The sequence below is a fragment of the Pleurodeles waltl genome, chromosome 6 (genome assembly GCF_031143425.1).
Source record: "Pleurodeles waltl isolate 20211129_DDA chromosome 6, aPleWal1.hap1.20221129, whole genome shotgun sequence".
Classification (NCBI taxonomy): domain Eukaryota; kingdom Metazoa; phylum Chordata; class Amphibia; order Caudata; family Salamandridae; genus Pleurodeles; species Pleurodeles waltl.
In genome coordinates this window covers 374753724-374776532 of record NC_090445.1, presented here as the reverse complement: position 1 = coordinate 374776532, position 22809 = coordinate 374753724, and the positions used below count along the sequence as shown (strand labels likewise).

The 22809-nt window shown below is 45.5% G+C and overlaps 1 protein-coding gene across 2 annotated transcripts in view; it reads right to left on the bottom strand.

Annotated features, from left to right (window-relative positions):
- The window catches only part of LOC138299755 (ubiquitin carboxyl-terminal hydrolase CYLD-like), a 221132-nt gene that overhangs the window by 108948 nt on the left and 89375 nt on the right, over nucleotides 1–22809 (bottom strand). For both annotated transcript variants that reach the window (XR_011204832.1, XM_069238293.1), the window contains exons 7-8: nucleotides 9943–10244; nucleotides 5353–5521 (exon numbers count right to left, since the gene is read on the bottom strand). Coding sequence is in view for 1 of the 2 variants with exons in the window: in XM_069238293.1 (XP_069094394.1) it covers nucleotides 5353–5521; nucleotides 9943–10244 (471 nt within the window). In the remaining variant the exon portion in view is untranslated. The remainder of the gene's footprint in view (nucleotides 1–5352; nucleotides 5522–9942; nucleotides 10245–22809) is intronic.

The window sequence follows — 22809 nt, the reverse complement described above, 5'->3', positions numbered from 1 at the left end:
GACAGTCCACTGGGATATTTGAGGAGACCACCACCTGTTTCAGGCCATTGACCCCTCCCCATTCTAAAGTAACCATTGCCATGGGATGTACTTTTCTCTGATTGTCAGCGTTGGTGACTGTGTAAGTTTTTCCAGTCAGGTATTGGCCAGGGGAAACCAGTTTCTCTGTCACCATGGTGACACTGGCACCTGTATCCCTCAGGCCCTCTATTCTAGTCCCATTAATTAAGAGTTGCTGTCTGTATTTTTGCATGTTAGGCGGCCAGACAGCTAGTGTGGCTAAATCCACCCCACCCTCAGAAACTAGAGTAGCTTCAGTGTGGACCCTGATTTGCTCTGGGCACACTGTTGATCCCACTTGGAGACTAGCCATACCAGTGTTACCTGGATGGGAGTTTGGAGTGGAACCTTTCTTGGGACAGGCCTTGTCTCCAGTTTGGTGTCCATGCTGTTTACAGCTATGACACCAGGCCTTTTTGGGATCAAAGTTTTTACCCTTGTACCCATTGTTTTGTGAAGAGGCTCTGGGCCCACCCTCCTGTGCAGGTTTTTGGGGGCCTGTAGAAGACTCTTTACTATTTTTAGTTTTGGTTGTCTCATCACCCTTCCCCTGGGGAGTCTTTGTGACCCCTTTCTTTTGGTCACCCCCTGTTGAAGTCTTGGACACCCTTGTCTTGACCCAATGGTCCGCCTTCTTTCCCAATTCTTGGGGAGAAATTGGTCCTAGGTCTACCAGATGCTGATGCAGTTTATCATTGAAACAATTACTTAACAGGTGTTCTTTCACAAATAAATTGTACAGCCCATCATAATTACTTACACCACTGCCTTGAATCCAACCATCTAGTGTTTTCACTGAGTAGTCAACAAAGTCAACCCAGGTCTGGCTCGAGGATTTTTGAGCCCCCCTGAACCTAATCCTGTACTCCTCAGTGGAGAATCCAAAGCCCTCAATCAGGGTACCCTTCATGAGGTCATAAGATTCTGCTTCTTTTCCAGAGAGTGTGAGGAGTCTATCCCTACACTTTCCAGTGAACATTTCCCAAAGGAGAGCACCCCAGTGAGATCTGTTCACTTTTCTGGTTACACAAGCCCTCTCAAAAGCTGTGAACCACTTGGTGATGTCATCACCATCTTCAAATTTTGTCACAATCCCTTTGGGGATTTTTAACATGTCAGGAGAATCTCTGACCCTATTTATATTGCTGCCACCATTGATGGGTCCTAGGCCCATCTCTTGTCTTTCCCTTTCTATGGCTAGGAGCTGTCTCTCTAAAGCCAATCTTTTGGCCATCCTGGCTAACAGGAGGTCATCTTCACTGAGAGCATCCTCAGTGATTTCAGAAATGTGGGACCCTCCTGTGAGGGACTCACTATTTCTGACTAACACAGTTGGAGACAGGACTTGAGGGGTCCTGTTCTCCCTATTTAGGACTGGAGGAGGGACATTGGCCTCCAAGTCACTAATTTCTTCCTCTGTGAGGTCATCATCAGAGGGGTTGGCTTTTTCAAACTCTGCCAACAGCTCCTGGAGCTGAATTTTGGTAGGTCTGGAGCCAATGGTTATTTTTTTGATATTACAGAGAGACCTTAGCTCCCTCATCTTAAGATGGAGGTAAGGTGTGGTGTCGAGTTCCACCACCTGCATCTCTGTATCAGACATTATTCTGCTAAGAGTTGGAATACTTTTTAAAGAATCTAAAACTGTTTCTAGAATCTAATTTCAAACTTTTAACAAACTTTTAAACTCTAAAAGACAATGCTAAACAGGGACTTAACACACAAGACCCTAGCAGGACTTTTAAGAATTTAGAAAAATTTCAAATTGCAAAAATGAATTTCTAATGACAATTTTGGAATTTGTCGTGTGATCAGGTATTGGCTGAGTAGTCCAGCAAATGCAAAGTCTTGTACCCCACCGCTGATCCACCAATGTAGGAAGTTGGCTCTGTATGCACTATTTCAAAGTAAGGAATAGTATGCACAGAGTCCAAGGGTTCCCCTTAGAGGTAAGATAGTGGCAAAAAGAGATAATACTAATGCTCTATTTTGTGGTAGTGTGGTCGAGCAGTAGGCTTATCCAAGGAGTAGTGTTAAGCATTTGTTGTACATACACATAGACAATAAATGAGGTACACACACTCAGAGACAAATCCAGCCAATAGGTTTTTGTATAGAAAAATATATTTTCTTAGTTTATTTTAAGAACCACAGGTTCAAATTCTACATGTAATATCTCATTCGAAAGGTATTGCAGGTAAGTACATTAGGAACTTCAAATCATCAAAATTGCATGTATACTTTTCAAGTTATTCACAAATAGCTGTTTTAAAAGTGGACACTTAGTGCAATTTTCACAGTTCCTAGGGGAGGTAAGTATTTGTTAGGTTAACCAGGTAAGTAAGACACTTACAGGGCTTAGTTCTTGGTCCAAGGTAGCCCACCGTTGGGGGTTCAGAGCAACCCCAAAGTCACCACACCAGCAGCTCAGGGCCGGTCAGGTGCAGAGTTCAAAGTGGTGCCCAAAGCACATAGGCTAGAGTGGAGAGAAGGGGGTGCCCCGGTTCCGGTCTGCTTGCAGGTAAGTACCCGCGTCTTCGGAGGGCAGACCAGGGGGGGTTTTGTAGGGCACCGGGGGGGACACAAGCCCACACAGAGATTTCACCCTCAGCAGCGCGGGGGCGGCAGGGTGCAGTGTAGGAACAGGCGTCGGGTTCGCAATGTTAGTCTATGAGAGATCTCGGGATCTCTTCAGCGCTGCAGGCAGGCAAGGGGGGGGTTCCTCGGGGAAACCTCCACTTGGTCCAGGGAGAGGGACTCCTGGGGGTCACTCCTCCAGTGAAAGTTCGGTCCTTCCGGTCCTGGGGGCTGCGGGTGCAGGGTCTCTCCCAGGTGTCGGGACTTAGGATTCAAAGAGTCGCGGTCAGGGGAAGCCTCGGGATTCCCTCTGCAGGCGGCGCTGTGGGGGCTCAGGGGGGACAGGTTTTGGTACTCACAGTATCAGAGTAGTCCTGGGGTCCCTCCTGAGGTGTTGGATCTCCACCAGCCGAGTCGGGGTCGCCGGGTGCAGTGTTGCAAGTTTCACGTTTCTTGTGGGGAGCTTGCAGGGTTCTTTAAAGCTGCTGGAAACAAAGTTGCAGCTTTTCTTGGAGCAGGTCCGCTGTCCTCGGGAGTTTCTTGTCTTTTCGAAGCAGGGACAGTCCTCAGAGGCTGTCGAGGTCGCTGGTCCCTTTGGAAGGCGTCGCTGGAGCAGGATCTTTGGAAGGCAGGAGACAGGCCGGTGAGTTTCTGGAGCCAAGGCAGTTGTCGTCTTCTGGTCTTCCTCTGCAGGGGTTTTTCAGCTAGGCAGTCCTTCTTCTTGTAGTTGCAGGAATCTGATTTACTAGGGTTCAGGGTAGCCCTTAAATACTAAATTTAAGGGCGTGTTTAGGTCTGGGGGGTTAGTAGCCAATGGCTACTAGCCCTGAGGGTGGGTACACCCTCTTTGTGCCTCCTCCCAAGGGGAGGGGGTCACAATCCTAACCCTATTGGGGGAATCCTCCATCTGCAAGATGGAGGATTTCTAAAAGTTAGAGTCACTTCAGCTCAGGACACCTTAGGGGCTGTCCTGACTGGCCAGTGACTCCTCCTGGTTTTTCTCATTATTTTCTCCGGCCTTGCCGCCAAAAAGTGGGGCCTGGCCGGAGGGGGCGGGCAACTCCACTAGCTGGAGTGTCCTGCTGGGTTGGCACAAAGGAGGTGAGCCTTTGAGGCTCACCGCCAGGTGTGACAATTCCTGCCCGGGGGAGGTGTTAGCATCTCCACCCAGTGCAGGCTTTGTTACTGGCCTCAGAGTGACAAAGGCACTCTCCCCATGGGGCCAGCAACATGTCTCGGTTTGTGGCAGGCTGCTAAAACTAGTCAGCCTACACAGATAGTCGGTTAAGTTTCAGGGGGCACCTCTAAGGTGCCCTCTGGGGTGCATTTTATAATAAAATGTACACTGGCATCAGTGTGCATTTATTGTGCTGAGAAGTTTGATACCAAACTTCCCAGTTTTCAGTGTAGCCATTATGGTGCTGTGGAGTTCGTGTTTGACAAACTCCCAGACCATATACTCTTATGGCTACCCTGCACTTACAATGTCTAAGGTTTTGTTTAGACACTGTAGGGGTACCATGCTCATGCACTGGTACCCTCACCTATGGTATAGTGCACCCTGCCTTAGGGCTGTAAGGCCTGCTAGAGGGGTGTCTTACCTATACTGCATAGGCAGTGAGAGGCTGGCATGGCACCCTGAGGGGAGTGCCATGTCGACTTACTCGTTTTGTCCTCACTAGCACACACAAGCTGGCAAGCAGTGTGTCTGTGCTGAGTGAGAGGTCTCCAGGGTGGCATAAGACATGCTGCAGCCCTTAGAGACCTTCCTTGGCATCAGGGCCCTTGGTACTAGAAGTACCAGTTACAAGGGACTTATCTGGATGCCAGGGTCTGCCAATTGTGGATACAAAAGTACAGGTTAGGGAAAGAACACTGGTGCTGGGGCCTGGTTAGCAGGCCTCAGCACACTTTCAATTGTAAACATAGCATCAGCAAAGGCAAAAAGTCAGGGGGCAACCATGCCAAGGAGGCATTTCCTTACATAAAGCATCCCATGAAATAAATTATTGTCATGACGTGTGAAATATAAGCTTTATCGCACCTCGACAAATGGTTCCTGTGAAGACTCTAGTTCTTTATGATGATGCAGCAATGAGAACATCCAATGATATGGCAGGGATATGATGCAGAAGGTAAATTACATTCCTCATCATGGTGTGGGCACCTCAACCAATCCAAAAGCCAGGAATTTCACATGCAAACCAGTCTGTTTATTATGCTTTGATTTCCATAAGAAATTTGGCATATGCATTCTGTAAGTGGCATTCATAAGGCCACATCTAAATACACTGTCATTGCTCTAATACATGTGTCTACCGAGAGGTTTACTACACAGCACGAATCAACAATCGGTTTGCTGACTTCTGTTTACACACAAAAAAACATGAATGTTGTGGTGTACCTTATCTCTTCCACTGTAAAGATAGAGGACGCACAAGTTAAAACCTTAATAAAAAGGCATGCCCAGATCTGCCACACATATGGCCTTCATTGTAACATTCTAGTTCATAGAGAAAACTTCAACAAAGGATCTATGAATATTTTTTTCAGCGCTATAAAGGTGTCCCAGCAGCGCCATGGCTATCATTTCCAAAACATCATTACGTTATAAGGCATTCTACGCCGCAGGAAGGTCAATTATCCTCACACGGCACCTGTTCACGTGGATTACAGTTGCGACGCATAAAGCGGTACAACACCTCTTATACTCACCGATAGAGTTGCAGCGGTTAATCTGATTGGTGGGCATGTGCAGGGAGGCGAATCTTGAGTCAGGCCGGCAAATCCTCAGCTTGACAAACAGCGCTTTGTAGGGGGCGCACTGGAAGTAGCGGACACCTCGCCAGGTGCCATCGGTGCAGGCCAGTGGCATAGGATCCTCCTGGAAGAGAAAGAAGCACGTAGGATTTAACAAAGGACATAAGGCCACCGAGTGCCGTGAAGACATGACTATGGGCCCAAGGTTCCTGACAGGTCAACGGGTCCTGTACGTTGGACATCGGTCCAGTGATGCCCTCGGCACAGGTCCTTCTATCTTAAATTGGTCTACTCCAGCTGATTGCCTGCAACCACTGCTGTTTTGCAGCGTATGATAGTATCAGCAAACGTGGTTGCCCTGCGAATCTCGACATTCCATATCTCCAGTTGAGGTTGGTGAAGGGCAAGCACTGCCGGTCTTCCACCAGTGGCATCTTTCAACCAGGACTCCTAAACACTAATTCTGCTGCCCCCTCTGTGAGGTTAAGGGACACTATATGTAGAGCTGCCTAATTCAGCATTTAGGCAGTCTAGAAAATGTGACCCTTCCCCTGCTACCCAATCTACTCCAAAGTTTCCATGAAAGAAATGTGCCTTGAAGTGATTCTTTTTGTCAAATATTGATATGATCAATTAAAAGGGAAAATTGGAGTGAGTCATATGGCGGTGACAAAATGTCATTTTCCTATTTAGTGCTCCACATGATGTAGCATGGGAGCAGTAACTCAAACACCGCAGGATCAAGCATCCACCACTTTGGTACAAATGCAGTCTCTCAAACAGGGTCCTTTTTAGGAAAGGTGCATTTCGGGCAAGACCTTTTCTATGAAGCACAGGTTAGAATTGCCTTTTGTAAAGACTGTCAGCGTACGTTTGTATGTACAGCTGTATACTACAAAAAAACAGTTCAGTAACTGCTGGCAAAAACCAAGACTTTACTGTTCGGTATTGCAACAGATCACCTCCTTGCTTTGCTACCACCCTTTGCAAAGTATATTTCGATTTCACAGTATTATTGTTCTAAGTCAGTGCTGTTTTCCGTCTGTAGAATTATGTTCTACAGAGACCTTGAGCGATAGACAAGGGTCCATTCATGGTGGGTCCTGATCATTTGAATTTAAGGAAGTTGAGAACTGATAGCAATTTGTTCTATATTTTATTGATGTACCCCAGGTTAGTCATCTTGGAAGCCAAGTCAGTCTCAAAGGATGGAGTCTATTGCTTTTCAGGAATGTTAAGAATAACCGAGGACCTCTTCTGTGCGGTACTCATGCCCTCTAGCCAAAGGAAGAGTCCAGTATCGCTCTTCTCTTCTCCCGCAGTGGTTGTCCTTGGAACCCTAACCAGCAGACTGCTTATTGAGGGGCAGTCGCCATCCATGCCATATTTTCTCAACCATTCAAGGGGTCTGTTGATCTCATTTCCGGTGTTTTATGGTAGCGATATTTGTGGTTAAAGACAACGTAGACAACTTGCTTAACTCACCAGACGTGTGTCCCTGGCTCACTGTGTGATAGAACTCAAGCTGCACCTTACTGATGAGACCCATATTGGTCAAAACTGATCTAAGGGTGCCTGTGTTCTCGCTTAGAGGGGGGGCTGGCAGTTCGAGCTGGACTGTACCTAATGTGGCAGGACCAAGGCTGATTTACATATATCTGGCTCCTATCTAACATGGCATAGTGGCCCCACAAACGATGGACTGGCATGCAGCCCAGAGAATTTACCAGTGGCGGAGATTAATTCAAGAAATATACACATTACATTTTTGTTTTTCAGCTGTTTCCTGCACTCAGATCTGCTCTTATAATAGTGGATTAGGTTGCTTATGAGGATGTTTCTGAAACCTAATACGGGCTTTTTGACATGCAGTCCCAAAAATAGAGACTGTCACTGGAAAATGTTATTAAGATTTGGATTTGGTCTGTGACGAGATCTTTGAGGTTTTCTATGAACAGTTAATTTTCCCAAATGAATAAGACAGTATTTAAAGGTTGATATTTAGAGAGCAAAGGTTTGACACCAACAACACGACATTTAGAGGTTCAGTATTCTTGACAAAAGAGTGATTTACAGGGAAGAGAATTTGTACAAAGGACAATCCTCCTCTTTATCTGTCACTGACATCCATGTAAAGCGACCCAGGATTCTGCCAATTTGAGGGGATGAAGGTCATGTTCCGGAGTACAACCTTTAACAGCACTTCACAGTTGTGCAGGAGGCCATCCATGAGTGGATGTTGTTAAAGTAATTTGGGATGTTTCCACTGTTACTAAGCTATAAAGGATGAGATTTTTAGGTAATTACGAAATGTTGTTCTGTAAGGATGGGGGGGGCTCTATATTTGTAGTGTCAGTATATGTGAGTAGGAATACATGTTTAAGTCGTGTGAGTGGTAGGTTTTTGTTTGCTTTTGGGACAGCTATATTTTAGAAACTTATCCACAAGGACTTTCTTTGAACCAAATGTTCTTCACACAATTAAACCGTATAAATCTAAGGAAAACACATTTTCTCTAACCTGCCTTGTTCCTCTGTGACACTACAGCACAGGAGATCAAGGAGGGTGACACTTTCTCGTGCTCCGTACCTGCTTCTGTCACTCTCTCCACAGTTCTCCTCGTCTCACTGGTTCACTATTTTAGAACAGTGCTCCAGGGAGGGACGGGGAGTCTTGTTTTCTCTTGATTCGCTCCCATTGTCTAAGCTTTTATTAAACAACTGTTTTTGTGCACTCAGGTGCAACAAACTCTCATATCCATGGCTCAAACTAACTCATAATAATACTAAAACTGTACTCATATTTTCCGATACTAATCCATCACTAATTCTTGTTGGGTTCCGGAGTAGCATGCTACTCGCTGAAAAGCGCTTCGACACCTCGTCAGGGGTAGTAAGCGCTATAAAAATACTATTACAATACAATACAATTTGGTCTTCCCCTGCATTATGATATGTCTTGACCACAGAGTATCCATAAAAAATAACCGGGGATTGATAGCTGCATCTAGTTAGTGTGAAAAAAGCAAGTTCCCTGATAAAGCTCCTCTAATCAAATCTTTGAGGATGCTCAGGAATAGAGACACTGGAAGTTAAATTGACAGTGTCCGTTTTAAAGTCGGCCTAGGTCCTGCTACAAATGTTTCATATGCCACCATTACCCTGCATTTGTCCTTGTATTTATACACACTTGGCACTCAGACACCAGGATACAAAGATCACAAATAACACTGGCTTGAAAATCAGTGCTCTTTATTGCTATTCAATGGGTAGGACTGGAGTTGGGGAGAAAGCTCTGAATAGGAGTCTACGTGACTTATTAGAGCGATTAAAAAAACAAATCAAATTAATAAACTAGAAGCAAGTTGGATGATTGATCATGCTATGTGGAGTTGCTGAACATTGTCATGACCTAGTCTAATCAGTTAGAACAAAATAGGGTAGCCCAATCTTCCCTCAGGAGATGGGCAAATAACGTGAACAAGAAACTTCTGAAGGAATATTTTTAAATTAATTCTTATTATAAAACTTTAAAATTTGTCATTCAGGATCCAATCAAGCTTTCTCAATTGATAAATATAATTTATGTAGAAAGAATCTTTTGAGGGCACAGAACAAAGGCAGGCATTCTGTGGTACTGCATGAAAAGTCAATAGTTTTAAAAATGACAATATTTCAACGCTATTAAATGAAGTGGTGAGTGCTTGAAGTCATCAAGTGTTCTGCACAGCGACATGAAGTGGATCGCATTCGTATGCTCCAAGAGAACAAATTGATTTGGCAGGCGAACAAACCAACTAAAGGACTTAATTCCTCAATACAGTGATTTTCACTTGCCTCACTGTAATTATCTGTTGATATACTTTAGAACTGTTGCAACAATGCTTTTGGTTTGCATATGGCTGCCCTAACTAGGCTATAGTCCTCTTATGTTAATAAGTGAAGTTTTTCCCATTGTATTTACTGCAAGTGTATTCTTGCCTTTGTCCTTCCCACACATTTTTCTAACTTGGGAAGATGACCACCCCAATACGGTTGCACCAGATTTTTACTTTCCTTGATTGTTCTACTCCTTAGGGATGTATTGTATTGTAATAGTATTTATATAGCTCTTACTGCCCCTGTCGAGGCGTTGAAGCGCGATGTATTCCATTTTTGCTGTCATAAAGTATTTTAAAGGTTTTTTGGTCTGTGGGTAGTTTCTAGATTTAGTTTACCTATGTATTTTATAACATTATGTTGGCAGCATGTGTTTTTTTAATTAGAGGTTTTTTCTTTCCTTTCATTATTAAAACTATAGATTTTGTAGTACGGAATACTCACCTAACAACTCTTTAATTCAATAACTGAGTTGGCTTGCTTAGATCCTGAATGACCAATGTAAATGTTATAACACAACTTAATTAAAACAAAATTCCTTTAGGGGTTTCAAATTGATCACACTAGTGTAATCAATGTCTCGGATGTTTGCTATAGCCTATGTACATGTATTGAGTCATATGTAAACACAAAATTGTTGCAGAATGGCAAGGCACTGCCAGCATACCACTTCCAGCCCTGCCATTGTCTCCATGCAGTCGGGAATCTCTCCAATCCAGCGGATGACACCGTAGATGGGTGGGTCCTGCACCTCTACCATGGAGTTGAGCTCGAGCGGGGGCCAGCGGGGCTCCACCTGGCCCCCTGGTGAGTGGGTTTCAGTGTGGCTTGGCGATCTCTGTGGGCTGTTGTCTGACCCTGGAGGTGGGTGCCGGAGGGATGGCAGCGCGACATCATCTGCTACAGCAATGCGCAGAGGCTGGACTGCCCGAGCATGGGTCTCTACATGGATACGTGCATCCTCCCTGTCTTTTGAGAGAAGATTAGATGTAATAAAAAATTTCTCTTTTAACATGCCACTACTAAGTACCGCAGAACATGAGTGTGTGATCATATAGGTATCGGACACTATCAATTTATCAACTAATGAGTTACAAACCTGGCTGTCCAACTGGGATTTGGACTTGTGACTGGCAGGTTACACAGATCTCTGCACCAGACATTCACAGAGTATGATGAAGGTGATCCATGTTCATAATGAAAGGTGTAAAAACACAGGTTTCTCTTTGTATTGATATTCAATATTGAAATTATTGAGTCACAAAACAAACAAATACCAAAGGCATACCAAAACATGTTCATCGTATGTATAAACCACAGAGTGATGGTTTCTCTTTGGATAAGGACAGTAAGAACACTGAGGAGCTGCTATGGGGTATGAAGCTTCCGAACTCACTGAGAAAGGGTAAGGCTCTGCGTCTTGAGGTGCACCATAGTCAGTGATTTTAGGACTAAGACTGCAGCATTCTACGTGCCCAAATGAATATGGAGTTTCTGAGCCTGCCATCATTATAGTTAAACCTGACTGATTGTTTCAGACCTTTTACTGAATCTTTTAGGTATATTCATGGAGTGGAGGGGGCTTTGGTCTGATAAAGGGAATACTCGTGATCCATGTTTTCCTAGGATGGGTTGGGTGCAACTTTCAAAACAGTGTGTGGTTAGAGATGGTCTTTCTTGGGTATGGTTCACTTTATAAAGGCCGAAAAGGTATTCTTTGCTAACGTTCCTAGATATTAGGCAGGTAAATGGGGAAACTGATGTGGTAGTAACGATGTGGTGGTAGCTCTGGTGATGTGGTAGATCTGGAGGTCTAGATGACTCTGTGGATTTGGGAGGGAAAGTGCTGTTAAGAAGTGGAGTGGAAATAGATGGGATGAAATGTCAGTGTATTGGCCCTGCATTGTGTGTGGATGAGACCTTCTGTTTGGTATGTTTGGATACATTTAGGTTTAGGTATCCCATGGGGGTTTGGATTGATCCACTTATGTCAACAGTACTAAGAAACGTGGGGCGTGGCTTGAGAGCCAAAGATGGTGGTCGCATGAGCATGCTGCTCTGCGCCAGCCCAGCAATTATCCTGCACCATCAGCACACTGGGGCTGCCATAGGCCCAGTACTGACACTGCTGGAGTCCTCCCTAGGTGTGCTTTCGGGGGCTAAAGAACGCTGAGCACAAACTGCTGGTAGGGCCTGAAAACTGAGTGCGACCATTGAAGACCATAGCCCCTCCGTGAGTTACCCACACCCCTGCTGTTGGTCCTGAGGAAGAGGAGATGTGGGGGAACTCGTGCTGGCAGCAGCGTGACATCCTATCTGCTCATTGGAAAACACGCTGAAGCGGCAGGCCGTAGAACCCGTATTGGGGCTTGCTGTCTGCGCCGGGTCTGGCAGCCGTCCCTGAGCTGTATGATTCTCTGGCCCTCACGGACGGAAGTGACTTGGGCCATAATTTGTTGAACTGTAATGATGCCCATGCCCTGTGTGCATGGGCCCGAAAGACCAGTGAGTGCCAGCTCCCGGCCTTGAATTGCTGGTCCTGGGTCTTGGCAGCGAGCCCCTGGGGAAACACGGCCGAGCAATGGCAGGACTATGATAAGGGGAGAAGCTCCTCGGGCTGACAGAAATGTGGGGTATGGGACCACACAAAGACATTACCAGGTAGGTGGCACCCTAGATGTGATTTGCTGCAAGAGGAGGCGCAAGGCTCCTCATGCTCCAAGTCGGGGTGCGGTGCAGTCTCTCCCCTGAGGATACCAATGCTACATCCCTATCTGGCTCCCCCCACTTCTTCTCTCTCTTTCAGAGGTTGGGGCGGTCTGCAAGGCACTGGGAGGCTTAACTGCTGATGTCTGCAGCCTGACTCATTAGAATGGAGGGGTCAGGAACCATGGAAGGGCTGATTTCCCCTGCTCCCCTCTATGATACACCATGTGATTTGTCCTCAGATTTAACAGCCTATATCAAGCCCTAGTGCTCGCTAGGAGTGAGAAGACCCACATTACTGCAGTCCCCTCCTCAGACTGAAAAAATATGCATGGGCCCCCCAATCCCTCATGCACTGATTTGCTGTGGTAAGGTTTGCTTGGGGGGGAGGGGGTTTAGGAAGGAGGGGTGGTTTGAGGACACAAGCCCAGCCGTCTAGGCATGACAGGAAGGAGACAACAGCTCCGCCCTCGTGAGGGGGGATCATTTTGACACACCTCGCAACACTCCCCTCAGCTGCTCGACACAGAAGGCCGGTGGGGGGTCCTACTGTTGGTGGGCTAAATGAATGGGCTGCAATATACTGTAAGCAGACTGACCTCGGTGGCTGGCAAATCTTCAGGGGCCCTGCTACCCCGCCTCTAGATGGAGGGGTATGAAGGAGGAGGGATATGGGACAGGAGGGGTGGCATGACCTGACCTGGCATGGCCTGTTTCTTGACTGACCTCTGGTGCTTTGGTTAGAGGCCTTCTGCTCCCGAATTGACTCATAGCCATGTGAACAGATGGCCCCTCATACCTTCTAGTCTGCCCTTACTACCCGCAACACCAACAGAGCCACACATTACTGCGAGAGCAACCAGGGTCGCTTGCATGGGGAAACTGAAGAACAAACAGACACGCACATTGCCCGACGCAGGAAAGCCCTGTAGGAAACTGGTTTTTTATATAATGGACCAAAAAGAGGTACACTGTGTCCAAGCAAACCACAAAGGAATTACAGAGGTACAAATGAAACTCCAAGCCCTCTTCTTTGTGGTAGTCTGGGTGAGCAGTTAGGCATGTCATAGGGTAATGCTAAGCATGTAAAGCACACACAGGCAGTAAGTGTGACACTGTAAGAAATCCAACACAAATTTATAAAAAAACAACATACTTTTATATAAATTTTGATATCAAGATTAACAGAATCAGGTAAGCACTTTTCAAGTTATGAATTTTTACAGTTTTCAAAAGTTAACTGCAATTTTTGGATCGGTAATGTCACCCTATTGGGGAAAAACATATACTGCATACTGATACTTAGCAACGACCTACAGGACTGTTCTTCTGGAGTTAAGGTAAGTATGGGGCAAGGTCCAAAGCAGCACTTCGGGAAGTCTGAGGCATCTGGGTGCAGCGGTGCTTCTCAACCTTGGGTGCTCTAATGTTATCAGCAGGGAAAAGAACAGAAACTGCATATGGACACTTAGCAATGACTTAGAGAACTGTTTATCTCGACTTAAGGTGAGTAAGGGGCAAGGCCCAAGGCCACACCAACAGTTCACCTTGGGGAGGGGGTGGGGGGGACTGGGGTGTCCGGGTGGAGAGGTGGTAGTTGGGGTTTAGTTTGCTTGTCTCAGGGGTTGAACGATCGATTGCTTCTAGAGGGGGGAATTGTGTGGGGATTTTGGAGGGTCACAAAGTATGCACTGCTTGACTACATGTCTGACCTGAAATGTACCTTAACATTTATGTCCTGGAACATCAGGGGGTTGAGGGCTGCCTCTAAGCGCCATAACATACACAGATATTTGAGGAGGCAAGGAGTGTAGGTGGCTATGTTACAAGAAGCTCACCTTACAGGGGAAGGTAGATGATGGGGGCAATTATATGCTACCTCTTACTTGGCATATGCCAGAGATGTTCTCATATGGATTACAGCGGGAAGACCCTTTGAGCACTCCATCATCGTCAAAGAGGGATGAAATATGTTAACAGAGGGTAAACTGCTGGGCAAGGACATTACCTTGGGGAGTGTGCATGCCCCGAATCAAGACCAAGGGGCTTTCCTCCACACGCTGTCAAACCCATTAGCTCCTTTAGTAATGGATGATGCCCGCCCCCGCCTCTTGCCCGGAGCCTTGGCGCATAAGAATTCTGAACGCTTTAGAGACTGGTTTGGGCTCTGGGAACAATCAGATGTTTGGATGGCTCAGCATGGGCAGGCACAAGAAGTCGTTTTATTCTCACTTTTACCATTCACATCCTCGACTGGATATATTCTTATGCTCCAGCAGACTTAGCCAACATATGACTTATTCGGAATAGCTGGAACGAACACTGGCCGACCATAGTCCACTATTGTTCCAACCAGTTGAGGAGCACTCGGAGATACCCATGTGGCCCCGGACCCTAGAGGATGCATGCTTTAGATATTTGCTAAGCATGGCTATCTCTGAATACTTCGCTCATAATCAGGGATCTGTGTCATCTGGCCTCCTTGAATAGGAAGCATTTAAAGTGGTGATACAAGGCCACTGTCTGGGACTGTCAGTGGGAGTGAGGAGGGAGCTCAATGAGAAGCTTTGCCTGCTGGATGGTAGGCTGCATGACCTAGATAACAAACTGGGGACTGATGAAGGTACACAGTCCCAACTTTGGGAAGCCAGTGAACAATACAATAACAAAGGTGGACCGGGCAGGCTCTTGGCCTGGCTTATTAGACTAGAATCCAGAGATGCATCTATTACACAGATTTTGTTGAACGAGGGTGCACCACTCTAGTCCCCCAAGGTAATCAATACATCATTCCAGGAATACTATAAATCCCTTTATAAACATTTGCAACCTCTCATCCCGGGGACCCTGACGGCATTCTTGGACCGTCTCACTCTGAGCAACTGGACCCTGGAGCCCAGAAGGGTCTGGAAGGAACAGTGATGGCTCAGAGGATCAAATTAGCCAATAAAGAAATGGCCTCTGGAAAACCCCCGGGGCCAGATGGACAGCCTGCAGAGTTTTACACCACGTTTGCAAGGGCTTTGGCCTCTGACCTGGAGTCATTGTACGCTAAATCGCTGCAACTGGGTGCTCTGCTTCAGTCCACCAGGGATGCAATGGTGATTCCACTTCTCAATTCCAAGGTACTGGGTGCCCCCGCTTCTGCGTTCCACCCCTATCCATGTTAAATATAGATTTTAAGATCCTCAGTAAGTTACTGGCTCTCAGACTGCTCCCATATATGCCTGCACTGATACATGGCAATATAAACAGGTTTATTCGGGACCAGAGCACCTCTCTAAACCTTTGTAGACTATAGCATGCTCTTTTTAACCAAGAAGTACTGCCTCACCCACACAATACCACTAGGTTGGTAGATCTTCAACTCGGTGAGGTGGGACTTTTTTTTTTTTTTTAAGTCATGCCATTGGCTGGGAGAGAACTGGTTTAAATGGGTTAAAATGGGTTAAGATGTTATACCATGCCCCCTACTTCAAGGATCAAAACAGGCGACACCATCTCCACACAATACAATTTTTATAGAGGCACTTTTGCTCTTGAGCCATTGGTGGAGCTTTTTTGTCTCGAGGGGGCGGGGTGGGGATTGATGGTAGAGGGCAGGAAACCTATCTCCTTATATGTAGAGGACCTGTTCTCTATCTTGATGGTGGCCCCATGGGAGGCGTGACTGCAATAACCCTACTGGGTGAATTTGTGACACTTTCTGGCCTCAGGGTCAATAAGATCAAGACATATTTGTTTCCCATGAAGGTAGGCGCCCAAAGGCGGGGAATATGCCTCAGAACTTGACTTGGTCCCCAGCGGCCTTCTGGTACCTGGCAATACATGTGTTTCACTATTTGGAAGACTTACAGGAGGGTAATTTGGGGGAAGGCGCTTAGATCCCTTAAGTCCTGTGTCCCCTTCAGGCGATCTCTAAAGCTTGTCCATCATGGCTCGGATCTCATTGTTCAACTTGGTCACATTGCAGAGACTATTACATACTTTCAGTAATCTCCCAGTCAAGATATCGGGTACCTGGTTTTGGCAATAGGATACCCTTTTTAGGGAATTGATATGGGTTGGTGACAGCCAAAGAGTTTCCTTAGAGGTCCTTCAGTGCCCCCGGGATGAGGGAGGCTTAGGAGCCCCCGATTTTTAGCAGCACAGCTCCACTGGCTCACACATTGGCTTGGCGGAGCACATCAGGAGGTACTGGGCCCCGTGGGTTTGTCTAACCTTCAGGGGGTTCTACTGTCAAAACTATTGTCCAGCAGTGGAGATTCCCTAGTAGGGTGTACTACTGGCAGTGATACAACTGATTAGCTGGACAGATGCTGGATAGTAACAGTGGGTGACTTATCAGCTCGAAACACTGATCCTCCTGCAAGACTTAGCGGCCCGATATGACTTACACCCCACCTGGTCTATTTTTAACATACAAAGCACTGGCACAAATATTTGGGGACTTGTGGTGGGGCAGCTGAGACAAACCTGAGCCACAACGCTGTACTACAGCTAATTGTGTCCAAGGGCACAGCACACCACTTGCTGAAATGGTTTTATAAGTCACTATAAGGAATGGTTCGAAAACCACTGGTGGCAATCAGGGATAGATTGGGAGCACTGCTGGGATGGGAACTCATGGACTCAAAGTTGAGCAAGATCTTGGCATACCCCAAAAACGTCTCCAGGGATATGAGGCTGAAATACACCCAAATTAATTATGTTCATATGACCTATTTGACACACCATAGTCTACATGTCATTTACGGAGGGGAGCCACAAACCTGGCACATATGTACATTCCTAGATGTGGATTTTGGTGACATGACCTGGAGCTGTCCCATACTACGTCTATTCTGGGAAACAGCGATTCATACACTTAATACAACCTTGGGCCGCACACTGGAGACCTGCCTGTATGGGTTGTTTCCTAGGCCTAGGGCACAGAAAGTAGGCACTAAATTCCTAGATACGGCCCTGGCATTGGCCAAAACATGTATAGCAATGATGTGGAAATCGGGGGTGGGCCCAGCAGCTGCATCTTGGGTGAGGGATGTCACAATTTGGGCTAGGGCTGAAGAGAGAGCTCTGATTAGGTAGGATGCATGTGGCGTGCAACGATCCCCACAAGCTGGGTTGTGGGCAGAAGTACTGGTGGCCTGGTCACACCCAGTGGAGGACACAGAAGACGGTATAGAGGGGCAGGGTGCGCCGCAAGAGGTGGTCAGAGATGACCCCCTTGGGGACAAGGCCGGAGAGGGAGATATGCATTAGAAGAGTGGAAGAGCTGTATCTCTTGAGGAACAGATGCCTCTCCCATGGTTACATCATAACTGTGTATGTATAAAATATGTGTGCGTTTCCTTCTACATGCTGACATCACAATAAGATCGCCTCAATGTTTTCTAACATACATGTAGCTTACATGTACATTTATTGTATACCCTAAATGCCAATCAAAATATGTTACAGGGGAACCTCGTTTAGTTATTTAAGAGCGGGTGGTAGGGTTAGAAGAACAGGTAATGAGTTGACACCATGTATGCGCTATATTAGGCTGATCTATTTGTAATAAGTCTATAAATACAGGATATGTTTTTTATTGAGGGGGGTATGACAGGAAATCACTGTGAGGGTTGGGGAGACTAGTGGTTTTGTAGGTATTTGACAACATTTAAATGTAATACTAGAAGTGTAGTAGAGAAGTGTATCTCCGGCAGGAGAAGATTGGTAATATTTAATCTTACATCGGACCACTGTTCAATAACATGGGTAACCTGATTATGGGAACCCTATCCATCTGGTCTTACATTCTGTACATGATATCACACAATACAATTCGGTTAGCCACTCATTGAGAAACAGTACTGAAGGCGATTTCCGATATAAGACACACGCCATAGGTAATGGGGCCAGTGTCGTGGAGCGAGCCTAAGCTAGCTGAAGGAATGAGGTTATGGCTTGCCATAGGACTGACCAGAATGTATGAAGGTGTAAAAACAACAGATGATGGACTGAATGCAGAACAAATCAAACATTCACCTCCAGTCACAGATCTGGGTTTAATCCATCAGTTTTTTTGCTTGCCATGCCATTCCAGTTTGGACCCAGCCAAATGCAAATCAATCTTGACCCTGTTCCCCAGGGGAACAGTCCAGCCTGAGTTTCCAGGCAGGTGGTATGGTGAGTAAAAGGATGATTGATTAAACCCAGATCTGTGGCTGGTGTTTAGTATTTGAAAAGTTTCAACACTCCGTCTATCATCCTTTTGTGTTGTATGAAGGTGTTGGAATGCACAGAAAACATGGCAGTGTGAGCTTTTACATCCCCAGCAAGTTGGATCTATACTAACGCCTAACTTCTATAGTTGTTTTGGTGTACAATATCAATTACGTACTATGTTCAAGTAGATTCTCTCAATCCTTCGTCAAGAAGAGTTTTCCACTTATCTATGCTGTAGTTGTGTAACATGGTTTTAGACCAGAATGTGCATCTGGTGGCTGCAGTGGGAGTAGAGAATAGCTTAGTAATGAAGGTTTCCAAAGGCCAAAGAGTAGGCCTATAAGCAGGTTAGTGGTCGGATAAAAAAAGCTGTCCTAAGCGATAATGTTGATGGACCCAAGCGCGATTTTAGGCAGTGGGCAGGATGGATGTAGCACCATAATTGTCCCAGGAGCAGGTCAAATTCTACTAAGTCTATAAAAGCTTTGCTCTTGCTATCCAGTGACAGGGATGACCGCCTACCTGTACTCCAGCTGTATCCCATAATGGTGCCAAAATGTGTCAGAGGGTTCTGGTGAAAGGACTCAAAATTATGGAGCCAGTTACATTCCATCTAAGTACTGGAGTGAAAAAACAACCTTAATTACTGGCAAGTTTTCCCACGTTAGCAGAGTGGGGTCTCGTCCTCTTGGCTGGGGGTGTCGTAGGCGAGCTTAATTAAGGACGCAAAATACAGCAATGTGGCAGTAACTATTACAAATTCCTAATGGTAATTTTCCTTCCATCTCGTCCTTTAATTTTCCTGATCACAGTACATAGCACTGAAGTGGGGCACCTCACCAGACAAAAAACGTCTGTTGCTTTTGACCTCCCTTTTCTAATGACCCTTCAGTTTCAGGGCAGCATAACACTTTAATAACTAGCCTGCGTAACCTCCTGGAATAAATCTCCCCACAGTCCCTACTTTTCAGGATTAAGAAAGGAACTCTGCTTCAGAGTGACATTCGAATATTGAGACAACCAACATTAATACTACCAAACCTATTCATTCTGTTAACTTTTCATTAGAAACTCAGTTTGCCCTAACAATAGCCAGAAAATAAGGAATCCTTCACTCACAATCTGTAATCAGTTTCCTTGAAATTAGCTGCAAAACACTGATGTGGCAATACAAATTAAGTACCCATTTCTGAGAAGGCAAATAACTGAAAACCCATTTAGTGCAAAACCAATTCACTATAAATACAGTTTAGTAAAAAATAATATAATAGATGAAAAGAAAACTGAGGATCCCACTGCTATACACGGTTTGGTCACACAGCTTTAATGCTGAACCGAAATAAAGTGGTTAGAAGAGGTCTCCACATAAAAAGGGGGAAAAAGGAGGATTCTGGAATTGGGGGAATAAAGTAATTTTAAAAATGGGTAAATGAGAAAGTTTAGATGGTGTCCCCACCCTTGAAATAAAAAGCCTGAGGAAGGGAGGAGAGGGGAGAAGGAACTTGGAAGGGGAAGAAAAGCAATGAAAGTAGCAGCCTTTGGGTGGGGTGTGATGAGTGGGGCAAGGGAAAAGGGGGAAATCCGGAAGAGCTTCACTGACTGCATTGTTAGCCTGCTCGACTAGGATCACCATTTGCACTGTGCCATTAACTTTGCCTCAATGTTAGTTAAATCCTGACGTAACCAACAGGAATTTAAAACTATGAATTCAAACCATATAAGGGTTTGAAAACTGAGTTCATGTCTTGAGATAATTGTATTGCAGATGGAGCTCATATCGAGAGAAAGGGACAGCAAGTTTCCTGAACAAGGAGACCAGTGGCACTAGAAATTTCTTGGAGATCCTCAATGAGAACCCTGAACTTGCAAGGCAGGATCTTAATCAATGGCCCCTGCTGCAAACTGAAGAACCTGCCAGTGACAATACCTGATAGAGCAATGGATGAAAGAATTCCTCAGATCTCGTAGTTCAACAAATTCCTACTTGGAAATGAACAGTGAGATCTTCTAACGAATTTCCAACCTTATGTGTACCATCCACATATTCAGACTGATGTTTATCATGCCTCTCTCCAGAGGCAATACTAAGCCTCTGGCATTAGGAAAATAATTAAATATGCACTTTTGCCTCTCTGGCTTACCATTACAAGGGAAATGGCATCCTCTGCCAGGACCTTCTTGGTTGCTGAATCCCCTCTAATACAGCTAGTTTTTATTCACCTCCTGAGGCCAGAGATGGGGCTGATGATCGTCTCCTCTGGGATCTGAAAGAAGTTAATCAGGTAGCACAAATGAACCACCCACAGATCCCACTGGCCTGAAATGGAGATCCAGATAAACCAGGGAAAAGCACTACAGACCCCCGACGGGCCAGATTCTACCCTCAATTACACAGTAGGGATAACCAGGGTGTCTGAGGCAGCGGAGCCTTAGTTAAGAAAAAAAGAAGAAAAAAAAAAGATGTCACCTGGCTTTATTTTATCATTTCTTTTACGTATTTGTATAGTGCACATAGCCCGTGTGCATCCTACAGAACATTTATATATTTGAAGATAACTGTGTGAAGAAAAGAAACTTAACGGAACACTTGTTAAAACGCTGCAGGTAAGTCTGTGGTGGGTCAGGATCAGAATGTGGGTAAATACATTTTGCGGCCGGGAATGGCTAAAAAGGTGAGCTTTGATATGTTTCCCGTAGAACACGATGCATGTAATTGTGTTTCTGGTAGCAAGTTCCACACAATGTTGGCAATTCCTTACCAAGATTGTTCGAGAGGACGATGTCTTGAATTTAGGAGCATTCAAAGGGTGTGACCTCCGACTCCACAGAGCTTTCGAGCTTTGTGATATCTTAAACAAATTTTGAATTAAAAACGAACTGCAACAGGAAGCCAGGGGAGGTCCCTCAGGATGTGGCCAAGGCAGTGGTATTTCTCTGCTGTGTGAAAAAGCCCAGTGGCTTAGTGCAGTACGGTTTTGTGAGGGGCAATAAAAGCTGCTGGTAGTCCTGCTAAAATGGCATTGTCGAAGTCTGGCTTTGAGAATACCAGTGCACGGATAGGTGTTTTGGGGTAATAGGATGATAACGGGTTTAATTTTCCTGATTTCTGTAAGGGAAAGTTAGCTGCTTTGGTGATATCATGCGCCTAATGCAAGAGATGTTCTGGGCCAGTGTGAATCCAGGCGATTTCACAGGAGGAGAAGGGATAGGGCAGACGTTATCTAGACACTTTGTACTGAGAATTGAAGGGCGGGGTTTATCCTTGTTGGAGAAGCATGGTATATGAAATGCTGCTTTACAGGAAGCAGGAAGCTGACGCTCATCCATTCATCATTTACCTACTATCTCTCGCTAGGAGACATTACTCTTCTCAAGCGCTTGTGTATTCTGGAAACCTTTGACAATCTTTTGTTATCTGTGGATCTCATTTGCTTCGTAATAATAACCTGCTTATGCTCTTTAAATATCTTAACCTTCTTAAGATGTTAGCGCTGTTGTCTCCAAATAGAATAATGCTGTTAATGGAACTTTAAGAGAAGTTGCCTTGTCACACCAGTACTCTGTGGAACTTAAGAGCACCCAAGCAATTCTTAGGACAAGTATTTCTGCTATTCCTCTACCAGAGTTTTACTTTGTGGAATGTCACAGTTTGGCGGAGCCATGGTAGCCTGAGCAGTGCTGCAGAAAGCAAGGAAACCCTCAAAGATTAAGTGGGAGTGCTGGTGTCAGCCGGCCAGGCTCTGCATAACTGTAGTTGCTGTGAACCAGAGAGTTTATTTCTGTTCACAAACTTCAGGCATCAAGAGGTCCAGTTTCAGATCTGGAAAAATCAAAGCAAAGCTGCAAAACCAGGTACCAAATGCTGTGATTGCACGTGGGACAGTAGTATCTTTGGGGGTAGCAGGAATCTCATTATATACACTTGGTTTTGTAGATGGAAGCTAGATCCTTTAACCAATCAGGAGCTGTTGCATTGCTTGATTCTGCATAATAAGAGGGCACAGGAATCGAGGAATAGGTGAACAGACCATCAATTCTGTGTGAATGTGCAGCAAAGGCCATGCCTTGGTCACAGTCGGTTGTCCAGGGACTGCATCGTGGGCTGACATACTGTAACTGTTTATTGTGAGAAGGTAAACACAAAGAAACATTTCTACTTTATTCAAAGGAGATCCAAATGTTTAGTACACACATAGAACATACAAAAACTTGAGCAGTGCGAAGGAAAAGGAGAGCATCAGACAAGTAGGCTAATGGCAAAGCAGCTCCGACTACCACTAATCTTATTGTGCACCACAGAACCTTAAAGGCTGCATACAGACCGGAAAACCAAAACTAGAGGTACCACACCCCTTTGCTTAGCAAACACACCACACATCTCTCGCTTCCTCCCTCCCTTATAATAAGGGGTAATTGAAGCGTGCAGTCAGGACAGACTACACAGATTTACATAGGGACAGCCAGCTGCCCTTTTCCCAACTGTAGTGCATGACTATATGTAACAACCTCCAACCATTAGTCATGTTATTGCCTGCTCTCGGGGACGGTGGTGGCCCATTACAAAAGGAGTGTCCCTCTAGGTATACTCCTACTGGTTAACAAAGTCTAGCACTCTGTT